At 44.6% G+C, this 14,811-nt stretch overlaps 1 protein-coding gene across 2 annotated transcripts in view; it reads right to left on the bottom strand.

Moving 5' to 3' along the window:
- Positions 1-14,811, bottom strand: part of LIPA (lipase A, lysosomal acid type) — a 106,949-nt gene that overhangs the window by 6,805 nt on the left and 85,333 nt on the right. For both annotated transcript variants that reach the window (XM_057531584.1, XM_007179141.3), the window contains exons 4-8: positions 7,137-7,335; positions 5,907-6,016; positions 4,237-4,373; positions 1,569-1,715; positions 621-692 (exon numbers count right to left, since the gene is read on the bottom strand). In XM_057531584.1, the coding sequence (XP_057387567.1) occupies positions 621-692; positions 1,569-1,715; positions 4,237-4,373; positions 5,907-6,016; positions 7,137-7,335 (665 nt within the window). The remainder of the gene's footprint in view (positions 1-620; positions 693-1,568; positions 1,716-4,236; positions 4,374-5,906; positions 6,017-7,136; positions 7,336-14,811) is intronic.

Raw genomic sequence — 14,811 nt, 5'->3', positions numbered from 1 at the left:
TGATACGCAGCAAGAGATATGGAGTAGAATACAGAGACATTTTACATCCCTGGTACACATTCTCTATCTCTGTGTGGGATTACAGAACAATTTTATTTTTCACCTTATGAGAATTTTTATTATTATGCCCGTATGTAATTTATAAATTTTCTAGAATGAACATGCATACTTTTGTGATGTGTGATCATACAATCAAAACTCTACTTTAAAATTTAGTGTCTCTTAGTTATATCCTTGACTGATTTAGCTCTGTTTCTCCACTGAGGTTTCAGGCATACAGTGTTCATAATGCTGAAATAGCAGCTCCTATCTCCAAAGCTGCTCTAAAATCTTGCTTTCTGGAGCAACACAGAAATAAAATAAATCTGGGACTCAGTGAAAAACTGACAGGGGGAGGGGAAGAAAAGAACAAGCAAGTCAACCCCAATAGCTGTTTGGTGAACTCACACCGTAGTACAGTCTGCCCCAGGGAGGATAACACAAGCAATATAAACATAACTCAGGAAGGAAAGCAGCTCAGATGTGTAAGCAGACTATCTTTCTATTTGCTTCATGGAATGCACAAAACTTTCTAAGGCCGATGTTCCACAAACCCCCCACTGTACTCCTGGAATGCGTACCTGGCTCCAGTGTAACATATTTTGCACAGAAGTTCCGGCAGGAGTGTGTGTGGCATACACAGCCACTCTAGACTGCAAAATAAACACGTGGAAATAAAGAATGAAAACAGCCTGAAGGAGGCACTGATAATAAACACAGTTCGCACCTTGAAGCATTAAAAACTACAGAGCCACAATCTCAAATACGTGAGATTAAGAGCAGGAAAAAAAATTCTTTGACTACAAATACGTCCTGTAAAAATATGAATAACCACACATACACACACAGAATACACATGAAGGATATACAGCAACATGGTAACCGTGGGGCTGTATTGGTTGAGATTACTGCTCATTTCTATTTTCTTCTTCATGTTTTTCTGAATTTCCAAAATTTTACATAACAATCGTACCTTGCTTTTATTCATCAGAAACAAGAAAAATTAACATCCCTTAAAAATTCCCTAGAGCCTTCATTCCAGAATTTTAAGGCCTGTTTTCAAAATACAACATGACAAACTACGAATGTATTTAGAAACACCAGCACATTGCTGGCCAAGGGTTTACATTTTATAAAATAAATAAATAAATATATATACGTGGGTGGGTATGTGCCTGTGTGTAAATGGCCATTCCAAATTTAAACACATTTATAGTAATTATTTTGAAGAAAAAGACCACTAGAATAAATATAAATATTGCAATTTAAATGATGACCAATCTCCTCATTCCATAGTTTCCACATAGGTACAATGTAGGAAGCTGACAATGGCTGGCCCGAGGTTAGCCACAAATGGTGTTCCAGGCACCTGCCAAGGTTGATTCTTATACCCCTTAAATGAAAGAGCCTTTAGAGCTCTAATGAGGTCATTCCTGCCTCTCCCACATCCTCCAACACAAAGAAGCACATTCACAGATAAAATAAAATCACTGACAGTTAAAAGCAAGTGTTATTGTAAACATACATACCATATTTAAATTTCTCTCATTAAATCCACACAGAACAAAAAAGATATTTCCGCAAAGCTCCTTCAGAATGACATGAGTACAAACATGTGTACTCAGCCATTTCACAAATGTACTCTGGGGAAGAAATTCTTTAACCCCAAATAAGTCCTGCAAAATAAAAAGAATATCTCAGCATTTCCTTCTGGTGTATGGCCTCCACGTCCCACCTCACAAGCAGACACATGCCAACCGTGCCCACGGATGGCCTCAGAAGAGAAATGGCAACCAGTGGGCATTCAAACTAGGACACCTGTGTGATACGTCTACTAAGGCAATAGCAGATGTTACAGACGTGTATTTAAAGTCTCAAATGAAAAAAAGAAGGCAAAAAATCAAATAGGTCCACAGAAGACTTTTACAGTGGGAGAGGGCCTGAATGATCCCTCATCCCAGGGCCACCCCCAAAGTTTCATCTGACTTTGATGGATTGCTAGCGACTTCTGAGAAAGAGTTGAAACTGTGGTTGGTCAGCAATGTGTCTGCTTAGGACACATACATCTGATCCGATGCTATTGGCCAGTGGGCCAAGTCCTGCCCACTGCCTTTTGGGGTTTATTAATACTTAATACAAAATTTACCATTTTAACCATTTTTAAGTGTTCAGATCAGCAGCATTAGTACATTCACATTGTTGTGCAACCATCACCACTATCCATCCATCTCCAGAACTCTTTCAACATCTCAGATTGAAACTCTGTACCCATTTAAACAATAACTCCCCATGCCTCCTCTGCCAGCACTGCCTGTTTTTATAAAGTTTATTGGAACACAGCCATGCTTTTCTCTATACACACTGTCTCTGGCTGTTTTCACAAGACAAAGGCAGAGGACTTCCCTGGTGGCACAGTGGTTAAGAATCCACCTGCCAATTCAGGGGACACGGGTTCAAGCCCTGGTCCAGGAAGATCCCACATGCCGTGGAGCAACTAAGCCCGTGCGCCACAACTACTGAAGCCCATGTGTTCTAGGGCCCGCGAGCCACAACTACTGAGCACATGTGCCACAACTACTGAAGCCCACGTGCCTAGAGCCCGTGCTCCACAACAAGAGAAGCCACCGCGATGAGAAGCCCGCACACCGCAATGAAGAGTAGCCCCCGCTCACCGCAACTAGAGAAAGCCCACGCACAGCAACGAAGACCCAACGCAGCCAAAAAAAAAAAAAGACAAAGGCAGAGTTCAGTAGTTGAAACAGAAACCATATGACCCACAAAGCCAAAAATATTTATTATCTGGACCTTTAACAGAAAACGCCTGCTGACTCCTGGTGTACATCAGGCCTGACCAATGGCCCCTGGACCTGTGCTCAAGTATTTCTGGGGCAATCACTATGCCCTCAAGGCAGATCGTCGTGTACATGTGTAATAGGAAATAGGAAAAAGATCTTCTTTAGAGTGAACCCAAATTTGTCTCCTTACAATTTACACTTTCACTGATGCCTACCCTCTGGAGGGACAAGCAGAGTGAAAAATTCAAATGCCTACAAAGGCAGTTTTACAGGTTGAATTGTGTCCCTCCTGAAAAAGATATGTTGAAGTCCTAATTCCCTGTATCTCAACATGTGACATTATTTGGAAATAGGGTCTTTATCAAGGTACTCAAGTTACATGGTTGGATACTGTCTACATTAAAACAAAACAAAACATTTCTCTCTGGACCTATATAGGTATATAAATTCACACACAAGGTCTATAGGAAAAGACCCCAGACTGAGCATGGTGCTTAATTCTGAGGAAGGCACTAGGAGAAGCCTTGGTAGTTGAAGGGTACTTTATTTGTAATCTCCGAATTGTTTATAATGAAAATCGAAGGTTCTGTTATCCAAGGTATTTAAAATAAATGTGGTTAGAGGGGTCCACAGCTTACCTGCCTGTCTGATCACTGGTACAGAGAATCCCATCTTATGTGAGAGTCAGATTCTGAGGTCAGAGTATAGCCTATATGTCCTGTGAACATATTTCTTAAATGGCCAAGAGATAAGTATAAGTTAAGTATATATTTCTGTATAGGATTTCATATGTGTGTGTACAAACGTATCATACATAAAACATAGATAGTGCATGCGTAATGGACCATCTGGCCTCAGCTGGCTCTCAACTCCTCATAAAAACTGCTTCCTCCTTGAGCGAAGCCTGGAGGGTTCACACATTGAGGTCCGATGAAGTTACTGGCCTCTGCTTAGGGGCCATATAATAAAATATAATAGATCACCCTCCGTGTGGTCAGGGTCGGGCACGTGGAATAGCACATCGCCTATCACCCATCTCCTGCCTACTCCTAGGCACGGACCCACCCTATGGAATAAAGGGCAACTTCAAGGAGGTTGAAGCTGCTTTCTCCTGGCCTTCCTCGTGCTCTCTTTGTAAGGTGGGTGGGGAGTTGCACTGACGTGTTAACCACGAGAACAGGGAGCTCCAGTGTGGAGTTAAGGATACCTTCCCTGACTCCCCAGGATCTGGAAGTAGGGGTGAAGGGGGAAAGAAAAACCACGGAGAGAAGAAAACCCACTGTTCCATTGATAGCAAAACACAGGGGAGGAAGGCACACCTTCTTCCTCTAAAGGCCAATTCTTCAGAACCAAAAAGGAAATCTGTGAGGGAAGGGAGTGGAGGTGGGGGTAATCCAAGTACCTTAATAAGAAGATCTGGAAATTGTCCTAATTTAACTAGAGGGCTAGTAGCAAACCTGGCTGAAGCCACGGGAGCCAGGGCAAAAAACACTTTAATCTTTTTGGCCAGCTCCGGGATCCGTGAAAATGCTATGAAACCTGTGGGAACAAAAGGAAAATAACAGAATTCCATCTTCTGGGACTTTTCTCTGAAAAGGCAAGGGCAGGCATGCGTGTCGCCTTCTAGTGGCAATCTGAGAACTGTGCAAGCAATGCCAGGAGGCAAAACTCGTGAAATGAGGGCCTCTGAACTCCTATGCGCACAAACACTGAGTTTGATTAAACCAGTAAATCAAGTTTTGTTAAGTGCTTGTTTCGATCTTCAGCCTACATATGCACTGGAAGAAATCCAGGTTGCTAGAACCAGAAGATGTTTCCCGTTCCTTTAATGATGTAGGCCAGGGAATCCAAGACTATTCCTAAGAGCTCCACCCCACTGTGTCCATCCCCTACTGCTCCGCCTCCATCACTAAGAATGATGTACGAAGGTACTCAAAGCAGTCGCCAAGGACTCGAAAGGAACTTACACAGTTAGAATCCTCTAGCTTTAAAATATCTTTTAGCTTCCTCTCAGGTCACTTCTTGCCTTAAACTTGGCCCCAGAACGTCAATTTTGAAAGCAGTGGGGCAAAGGACACCAATGGACAAGTCATGGAAGAACGAATATAGATGAAAAAAATGCTTAAGTCCATTGATAAGAAGGGCAATTACGTCCATGTTACTTGTTGCTTGAAGCCTCTCAAGCTGACAAAGAGGAGTGGTAGTGAGGGCAAGGCAACTTAACCACGTATATGCAGACACTTCAAAGCATTCATACCTTTCATATCATAGTTTTCTTCTAGGAATGTATTCTAAGAAGATTGTGTGATAGGAGCACAAAGATATTAGTCACAGTAAACACTAACGGGGGAATTAAATAAATTATGGGACAGGTCTCCAGTCCCTAATCAGAGGAACTCTTGTTTGCTCGAATTATGAGCATTTTGGGGGGGGGGGCCACAACGTGTGGCTTGAAGGATCTCAGTTCCCTGACCAGGGGTTGAACCCAGGACAAGGCAGTGAAAGCTCAAAGTCCTAACCACTAAGCCACCAGAGAACTCCTGGCAATTTTTATTTTTTTAAAACTTTGCTAAATTTTGTTTCTGTTTACAATGAATACACAATACTTTTATCATCAGCATAAATTAAAAATATATATGACTTTTAAAAATTATTTGTAAATAAAGTGTACTATGGTATCCTTGTAGCTAGCTTTATTCCACTTCACTTTAAAAAATCAGTATATTTCCTTGTTTTCTTTATAAAAGTCTCTGCACTTACACAACTTCCTGCTTTATACTCTCTCACATTCCCGTATCACTTAACTAGGAAAATATGTAATAGGCTGTGGTTTACATTGATTCCTTCAATCAAGGGAACCATACACCATGTTCATCTATTTATGTTTGTCTGAATATCCAGAGAAGACTCGACATTACCAAAATTCTTTGCCCTATTCATTATTTCTGCCTGGCATTAAAAAACAAACACAAAACTCTATCTGAACATTATTTTTTTACATTTCACTTTTAAGAATGAACACAAACTGTAATAAAACATTATATCAACCTCCCATCTTTATTTTATACATACCTATCGTGGTGCCTTGAGAATGACCCACATAATACACTTGTTCTTGGCCAGTTTTATTCAGAATGAAGTTAATTGAAGCTGGTAGGTCATAATTTGCCATCTCATCGTAACTGTAATCCAGAAAAGGAAATTTTTCATTGAGACATTGCATACAAACACGACAGCATACAAGTGTGCTGCTTGATGAGTTATCACAAACTGAACACAGCTGGGTAAACCAGCCCTGAGCACAGGGAACTGAACATTACCAGCACTGCAGAAGCCTCCCTGGGCTCCTTGCTAACCATGCCTCCCCAAAATAACCACTATCCTCCTTTCTTAAACCATAAATTAGTTTGATCCATTTGGGAACTTTTCTATGAATGGGATCAAACAGCGTGTATCATCCTGCATCTGACTTCATCTTTGCCGTCACATATAGCTGTCGGCTGGTCACTGTGTAAATACATGACACGTTATTTGTTCACTCACTGCTGATGGGCATTTGGTAGTTTCCAATTTTTCGCTATTACAAATAGCGTAACAACAAGTATATTCTTGGACATGCCTTTGGTACAAGCTCTCATTCCTGTGTTTCATGGCCTCGGGTAGGTTCTGGTTTTACAAATGGGGAAGCAAGCCTGAAGGAGTCATGGTGCTGACTTTCTCTAATGCCTGGGACACAGACACAGCCCTGAACCTGGGCGCATGTGTACTGACTGTAACCACCACTTGTGCTGTGCCAGGCTCCATGCCAGCCTCTTTCCCTGTATCCTCTCCTTTAAGCCCCCAGGGACCTTATGAGAAAGGTATTTATTATCCCCATTTTACAAAAAGGCAACAGACACAGGGCTTATGCCACATGCCTAATATCATGCAGTGATCAACTGGTATAGCCAGAAGTAAGAGAGAGAAGAGGAGAACTTCTAGAAATAAGAAGACTGAATATTTGGAGGACGTGTTTATGGAGGAAGGGAGAAGGGTATGGTACACAATTTACACAGTGACACCCACACCACCAGGAATGTCAAAATAACTAAAAATCCCTTATTGAATCTAATCCATAAATATAATCATTTATTTATAATTTACCTTACTACTATTTATTAAATTCCTAACAAGGTGTAAAACCTTTCATAAACCCTTAGTTTCCCATCATATGATCTTGAGTTTCCCATCTATTTGCCTCCCCAGTGTCTACGTTGAGGGTCCCAAGGAAAAAGACCCCCGTCATAATCAATTCAAAGATACCTGAAGGCCCAGAATTCATCCTGAGAAACTGAAAGAGTCTTGTGTTTCTGAGACCAGGTGTTTCCCCTGCTGTTCCCCATCCACACATCAAAACCCGCATCTGCCAGAATGAAGCCCAGGCTGCTGCTGGGCAGGTTTGTGACCCAGTTACTGGAATCTGCCAGCAAGCCATGCTGCAGGAACACAACTGGTCTGGGACCTGGAAAGCAATCATGTTTAGGAGTTAGCAGCACCAAGCTTCAAAACAAACATGATATCCTGCTAACCAGAAAAGTCACAAAAGATCACAAAGCAAAAAATGAAACAGAAACAAAAGACTGAGGTAGCATTATCATTCAGTGGTAACTGTACTATAGATACTGTGTGAAGGGCGCCTGGGAGCTGTATGTTTTCCTTGGGCACATGAAGACACTTCTCAGCCATCCAAGGTGCTCTGGGGCTGGGCCATGAGGAAGAAGACTTGACCTTAAAAGACCAGGAAGTCAGGCTAACCAAGAAAAGACCTTGGCAACATATGGGGACCAGTGGGGCAGGACTGCCTTGTTCCAAGAGGCGCTCCTGCTGGTCATCAGTAAGAGAGAAGGCGCGTCGGCACCGCGGTGGTCTCTGCTGGGGAAAGGAGAGTTAGAGCGAGGCAGAAGGAGAGCACGCTGGGGGCCAAATTCCTTGCTGCTGGTTCCAACCTGTGCCTCTTCAGACACTTAGTGGAAAACCTGAGGCTGTGCAGCCGACTTCACAGGGCAGAGTCCTGAGAAAGGAGGACGGGTTTCAATGGGGGTGGGAGAACCGAGGAGGGGAAAGCAGGATAGAGAGTGGGGCAGCCAGGCCAGGACTGAGCTGGAATGGCGGGTCAGGTGCCAGTTTTCAGGGACCAGGCGTCAGCTGCCTACCTTTTCTTTTTTTTTTTTTTCTTTAACATCTTTATTGGAGTATAATTGCTTTACAATGTTGTGTTACTTCCTGCTGTATAACAAAGTTAGTTTCAGCTATACGTATACATATATCCCCATATCTTCTCCCTCTTGCGTCTCCCTCCCACCCTCCCTATCCCACCCCTCTAGGTGGTCACAAAGCACCCAGCTGATCTCCCTGTGCTATGCGGCTGCTTCCCACTAGCTATCTATTTTACATTTGGTAGTGTGTATATGTCCATGCCACTCTCTCACTTCGTCCCAGCTTACCCTTCCCCCTGCCCATGTCCTCAAGTCCATCCTCTATGTCTGCGTCTTTATTCCTGTCCTGCCCCTAGGTTCTTCAGAACCATTTTTTTTTTTTGATGCCATATATATGTGTTAGCATATGGTATTTGTTTTTCTCTGCCTACCTTTTCTTGATGGGGAGTGTTTCAAATTCCCCTGAAATCTCTCTGCACTTCCCTCCCTAACCCCCCAGAAGGCTTCAAGGGAGAAATTTGGGAGTTGGCAAGTTGAAGATATACCAGGAAACTCTTTAAGCATCACCAATAAATAACTTCTGGATTCCCACAGGCAATTAGGAGCCACTGACACTTTCCCAGGAGGTGAGCGTGAAGCCCAGGAAAGCGCAGGCGGCCAACTCAGGCATGTGCCCACCACGCATGTGTGCCCACCATGCACGTGTGCCAATTATGGTGGCTGAGGGGCTTCCAACAATACCTGCAAATACCCCCACCGCAGCCCGTACCTACCATTCACCCCTGCACCCCGTACCTACCATTCACCCCTGCACGAGGCTTAAACCATTCCCAGACCCCTCGCCCTACACTCCATAGAAGGGTTTCCCAAAGTTCCTATATTTGCCCCATACATTGAATTTCCATGGACTTGGCTTTGCCTAAAACAACCACTACTGCAATCCAGGTTATAAAGAGTCTCTGTTTAACAGAAAAAGAAACAAAGAAAATATGTTTAATTACTTTGGAATTTAAATAAACTGTTTACATTAAGGGGTAATCTGTGGACATCCATTAACTCTATGCCACAATCAGCTGGGTACCTACAAAATGAAAGTAACTGCACAAGGACAAAGAGAACACAGCTACACACACACACACATGCACAAACCGACCATGCAGACCCCAGGGTGACAGCAAAGCCATCCAGTGTGTGTCGGGGGAGGGGGTGGTGGAGAAAACTCAGTGGTTTGTTAAGACACCCGTCACAGGGGAAGGGAACGGATCGAAGTCACTTTTTTTTTCCAATTCTCTTTTTGTTTGTTGGGATTCCCCCATCCCTCACTTCAAGCTGAAGACGAAAGCTCAATGAACAGATATAAAAGATGGCATCAGATAGGAAGAAAATAGTGACTCTGTTCTTGAAAAGCCAGGTGTTTTCAAATCTGGACGATCTGGGCCAAGAACTGCAAAGCATGTGGCAGACCCCACGGCTTTCCCGTGGGAAATGCCAGCAGGGGAGGAAAGGGGCTGGCATGGAAAGGCACATGGCTGAGAAACGGCACCTCAGCAACCTCAGGCCTCTCAGCTGTGTCCTACTCATTCATTTGAAGAGTTTTTTACTGAAAATTTTACTGTATAATAAGCAGTGAACTAGAAGTTAAAAAAAAATCAAGTGATTCAAAACACACGTTACATTTTGTATAAACCTGTCCTGCTACCTACTCTGTGTTAGTCACTGTGTTGGATTCAGGGACACGAACGTGGGTAAGCCATGCTCCCTCCCCCACGGAGCTCCATTCTAGTGAAGGAGACAGACACACGATTACCTTCTAGCCCTGTGTGGAAAAGGCCAGACCACCACGCAGGAAAGCCCAGAGGAAAGAGAAAAGTACTCAGCCAGGGGAGGAATATTTGAGCCGGTTCTTAAGTAAGAGACAGACTGCCCCACAAAGGGTTCGGGTGAAGAAACGGCAGCCTGGATTGGCAGAGAACTGACACTGCATCCCAGGCCTCAGCCACATGGGACCCCAGAGAGTACTATAAAATGTAAACGCTCCCTATAGGAGTCGGATGCAAAGGCAGCTTGGGGAACCGCTGTAGGGCGGTGGTGCCTCGTCTGACCTGGGCATAGAGGGGATATGAAGGACTTCCCTCAGGGGTGCACATCCTTGCAGGTGTGGCCAGCTCCCTTTCCTCCCAGAGCAAAAGGGGCCTGTAAGGAGGAAGCTGCAGAGGATACAACCCACTGGGCTTCCCATGCCCGTGATTCCATTAGACATGATGGGCCACCAACAAAGAGAAAATATTAACAAATCCTGTCCCGGGGTGGAAAATGGGTGCTAAACTGCTTGTCCCTTCCCTCTGGCATTTAGTGAATGCAAAAGGGCAGCAGAATAGACAAGGGCACTGTGACGGGCCTACCCACCTGTCTGCCAGCTTTTCCCACCTGCTCCTAAGAGGGGGGGAGTGGGGAGAAAGGAAGGCATGATGTCATCTTTCCCATCCCACCACCAATCAAGGATTTAAGGACTTGCTGGAAAAAGAAGTTTCTCTCTAGAAGGGTTAAACCTACTGCCATTCAAATCTTCCAGTGAATTACTTTAATCAGATTTCTTTTCATCCTGCTGAGAGAAGCTAACTGAATTAACAGCTAGCTATATTATTATGCATCCCTGTGCTCTAAGGCACTGTGCTGAAAATCCTATGAAGTTAGTACTATTTCCATTTAACAGAACAAGAAATTGTGGCTAAGAGAAGTCAAGTAATTTGCACAAGATTGGGTAAGAGCTAGTAAGTGAGGGAGCTGGGATTCGAATCCACATAAGTCTAATGCCAGGGTCCACGCTCTTAGCGGTTTTGCTACGGGAAAGGCTAACAACAGAGAGTCATTCTACAACATACAGAGGCCCTCAGGGAATGACAAGCCAAAGAGAGAAAGCTATTTTGGAGGGAGTTGGACCAAGTGCTTGGAAGAAAGGAATCTCTAGTAGATGGATGGAGGAGACAGAGAACAGGAGGCCAGGCCACGATATGCAACCTTGCCCGCTCAGGCAATTCTTCCAAGGACCAGCCTAGCCCACACACTCCAGCACCTGCAGCCTGGCCTGTCTTTGAGCAACAAACCAACAGGTCAGGACAAGGGCTGCCTTTCCTGCTGTGCCCTGCAATTAGCTTGTCCAAACTGGCTGTACGAGGGCCGGGGGCTGAGGGAAAGGCCTAAAAGTACCTTGGCCCAGAGAGGGCAAGTGACTTCATCACAGTCACCTACGTAGTTAGCACAGAGCCAGCAAAGAGATGCATCCCGGTGATGGGCTGCCACGGCGCTGCCTGCCTGATGGGGCCAAACGTGGGTGGAAGCCAGGAGGGGATTACTCAGCCTCCAAAAATGAATCTGCTGAGCCCACAGCCTCACAAGAGGAAGATGACCGGGTGCACAGGGAAGTTCCTCCTGCCTCCCAAGCACTGGCCTTCTCTACCAGGGCAGTGTCTGGACAGGCCTCCACCATGCTCAAAAATGGTGTGAGAAATCAGCTGAGGTCCAACAAAGAACCAAAAGAAGGAGGAGGAGGAGGCGATCACAAAGATCAGCGCGTTGGCATGAAACAGCCTTTGGTTCTTACTGGATATGAAACCCTTTAGAATTTACTCAATCTCTCTGGAGTATCGATGTCCTTTTCTAAAGTGGGGATGATACAATGGCTGATAAATAATAGTGACTCACAATAATAATAATAAATGTACAAATGTAATAAATCATTACTAAGGAGAGGCTTATCTCCAAAGCACTCATCATCAGGAACTTAAGCAATGGAAGCTGGTACGCAGGTTATCTAAATCAAGCACTTTGCACACTGTCCCTTGATCAGAGACATTGCTGCAGTGCTAAGAGCCCAAGGGGCAGACATGCCATCACAAGCCGTGGGAATCCTGCCTTTACTACCAACCAGCTACTTTATAATGAGCAAGTTAATTAACCTCTGTAACCTTGGTTTCCTCCTCTGTAACAGGGGGTAATAAGAGCCCTTACATCCAAGAGCTGTGTGACAAGTCATGTGACAGTTCACACAGAGTGCAGCACATGGCCCAACCACAGGTAGCGTTCAGAAAGGCATGCAGACTTTGCCACTGCCCAGATCACTGCACTCACATTTCACAGTCACCCTGCTGGAAAGCGGGTGACCCTCGGCAGAAGGAAACACAATAGTGCCGGGATCACAGAGCAGGGAAGAAAAACACCCCATCCTCAGGATGCCATTCGCCCCACCAGCAGCAGTGGTGGTCGCTTTGATCGCTAAGCAACAAGAAGGCAGCAATCGGTCTGTCTCATTCACTGCAGCCTCCGTGGCACCCAATGCTGAGTCTGTCCCGTGGCGCTCGCTGCAGGCAAATTTGATGACTAAAAGCAATAAGGAAGGAATAAAGGAAGGAAAGGAATAATAAAAAAAAAAACAGTGCATATTCACACACACAGAGATACCCACCCCACATATACCATGTGCACTTTCCAGGGCGCTGCCTTAATTAGAGTTTACTGCGTACCCAGGATGGCACTATGCCATTTATGTTATTCTTCCTACGTTACAGATGGGGACTCTGAGGCATAGAAAAAAGAAATAATTCGCCCAAGGATGTAAATACAATTAGTATATGGTGGAACTGGGAACCATGTGATTACGTGACACCAAAGTGCTTGTTATCTCCATGCCAAACTGCCTTTCTGCTTCCCCTGCCCTTCTCTGCTACCACAGCCTGCCTTCAAACAGAGGTACGGTGCTTCCGAGCTCAGGAGGATCCTTAATTCAATGTGGTCTTGGGCAAGGAACATTATAAAGTGCGGACACTTTGGTCAACCCGGTCCCCAGGAGGACCAGGACTGTAGAAGCGGGTAGACTGAAGCCTTGGGCCGGAGAGATTATCGAGTAATGAGAAAAGGTTTGGGCTCTCCAAGAGCTCACGGTCTAGTGGGGAGGACCGAGGTTATAAGCATCATCACTGACATAACACGCTATTATTTATTGTCTTACATGTCTTAACTGCTATGAAGGAAACACACAAAGAGCTATGAGGCTATGTAGCCAGGGGCCACCCTGAGCGGGTGTGAGCAGCTGGGGAATTCCTCCCTGCAGTGACATCGAGGTTAAGCGGGAGGAAGGGAGGGAACACTGGAGGAGGGAGGGGTGCCGAGCAGAGCACTCGCTTCCTTTCCACTCTGACTCTGAGCCCCAGCTCCAACCTGCCAATACGAGACAAACTGTGCTGTGCAGCTGACACTGCCTTGTGATGCTCAGTTACGCAGAGGGTCTGGATACAGCCCCCTACCCAGCGTGCCATCAAGGTCCAAGCGAGCCTGGGCGTGAGCTCAGGGAGCTAGAGTCAACAAGCCCGGGCACTGACTAATGGCCCTACATCTGTCCAGTGCCACTGGGAGGCGAGGAATTACATCCCAGCTGATCAAGGCCTCTGTTTAGCTTGTTAGAGCACTGTGTTTAGGAAATGGTTTCCTTAGGAACCACGTACAAGGGAAGAACAGAAAACCCAGAAATTGGTCAGAAACCTAAAGCATATAATCAAAAAATAATAATTTTTTTTTTTAAACCATAGCCTGATGGTCTTTCCCCCCAAAACCTAACTCACAAGCCAGGTTGTGAATTTTCAATTATGACTCAAAAAGTTCAATGGGAAACCCCAAGGCAAAGTTCAAAGACCGTTTCTGCACAAAGGCAATTACTCACACTCCAGAATGCACTTCACTCACCAGGCCGTCAGACACATACTGCTTTTCAGATATAAATGTTCCACGGTTGGCGCTTTTTTGATGATGGCTTTATTTTACAGTTTATTTCCCAGTTAGGCAGAAGTAAGTTGGCCTCGCTGTTACTGTTGCTACTTTATGTATTTTAGGCCAGGCCTTTCTCTATTTCTTTGTTTTAACCAACTAAAATAAATACGCTATCATAGGATCAAGTTGCTCAATACTTATTACATAAGGCCGCGCACTCCATTTCAAAGAACACTGAACCCGGAGTCAAACTGGCTGGGCCACTATCTTTTGACCTAAAGCAAATCCCCTTCCCTCTTTGAACCTGTCACGCCCAGTAAAATGAGAGTGTTGCTCTAGAACCTGGGTTCCCAAACCCAAGGATTTTCCCTTGGAATCCACTAGGGAGTTATGTTAAAAATGCAAGTTCTCCAAACTGCCGGCCCAGGCAGGACTCTGAGATCCTTCTAGTGTCAGCATCCCGTGACTTTCTGAAATAAGGCTGAGCAGATTAAAATATAACCACTTCCCTATAAAGGATGGATTTCCAAATTTCAATTCCCTTATTGGAGTTGGTGCAAAGTAGGGGTAAGCTCAAAACTTTGATAGAGAAGTTTGCTTAACAATGAGAAACAGCCCACATGCACTTCCACAGGTCACTAAGAGCTTTCTAAATACACATTTCAAGCTTCCTAATTAGTAGAGGTCTGACCAGACAGACAAAGGATTGCCTAAATCAGAGGATTCTTTAAAACAGTGTGGTATTGGTACAAAAAACAGGCATATGGATCAATGGAACAGAACAGAGAGCCCAAAAATAAACCCACACACCTATGGTCAATTAATCTTTGACAAAGGAGGCAAGATTATAAAATGGGAAAAAGACAGTCTCTTCAGCAAGTGGTGTTGGGAAAGTTGGACAGCTGCATGTAAATCCATGAAGTTAGAACACACCTTCTCACCATACACAAAAATAAACTCAAAATGGCTTAAAGACTTAAACATTTAAGACATGACACCATAAAACTCCTAGAAGAGAGCAT

This window comes from Balaenoptera acutorostrata, chromosome 16, assembly GCF_949987535.1.
Source record: "Balaenoptera acutorostrata chromosome 16, mBalAcu1.1, whole genome shotgun sequence".
Taxonomy (NCBI): domain Eukaryota; kingdom Metazoa; phylum Chordata; class Mammalia; order Artiodactyla; family Balaenopteridae; genus Balaenoptera; species Balaenoptera acutorostrata.
This window is presented reverse-complemented; position numbering and strand designations above follow the sequence as displayed.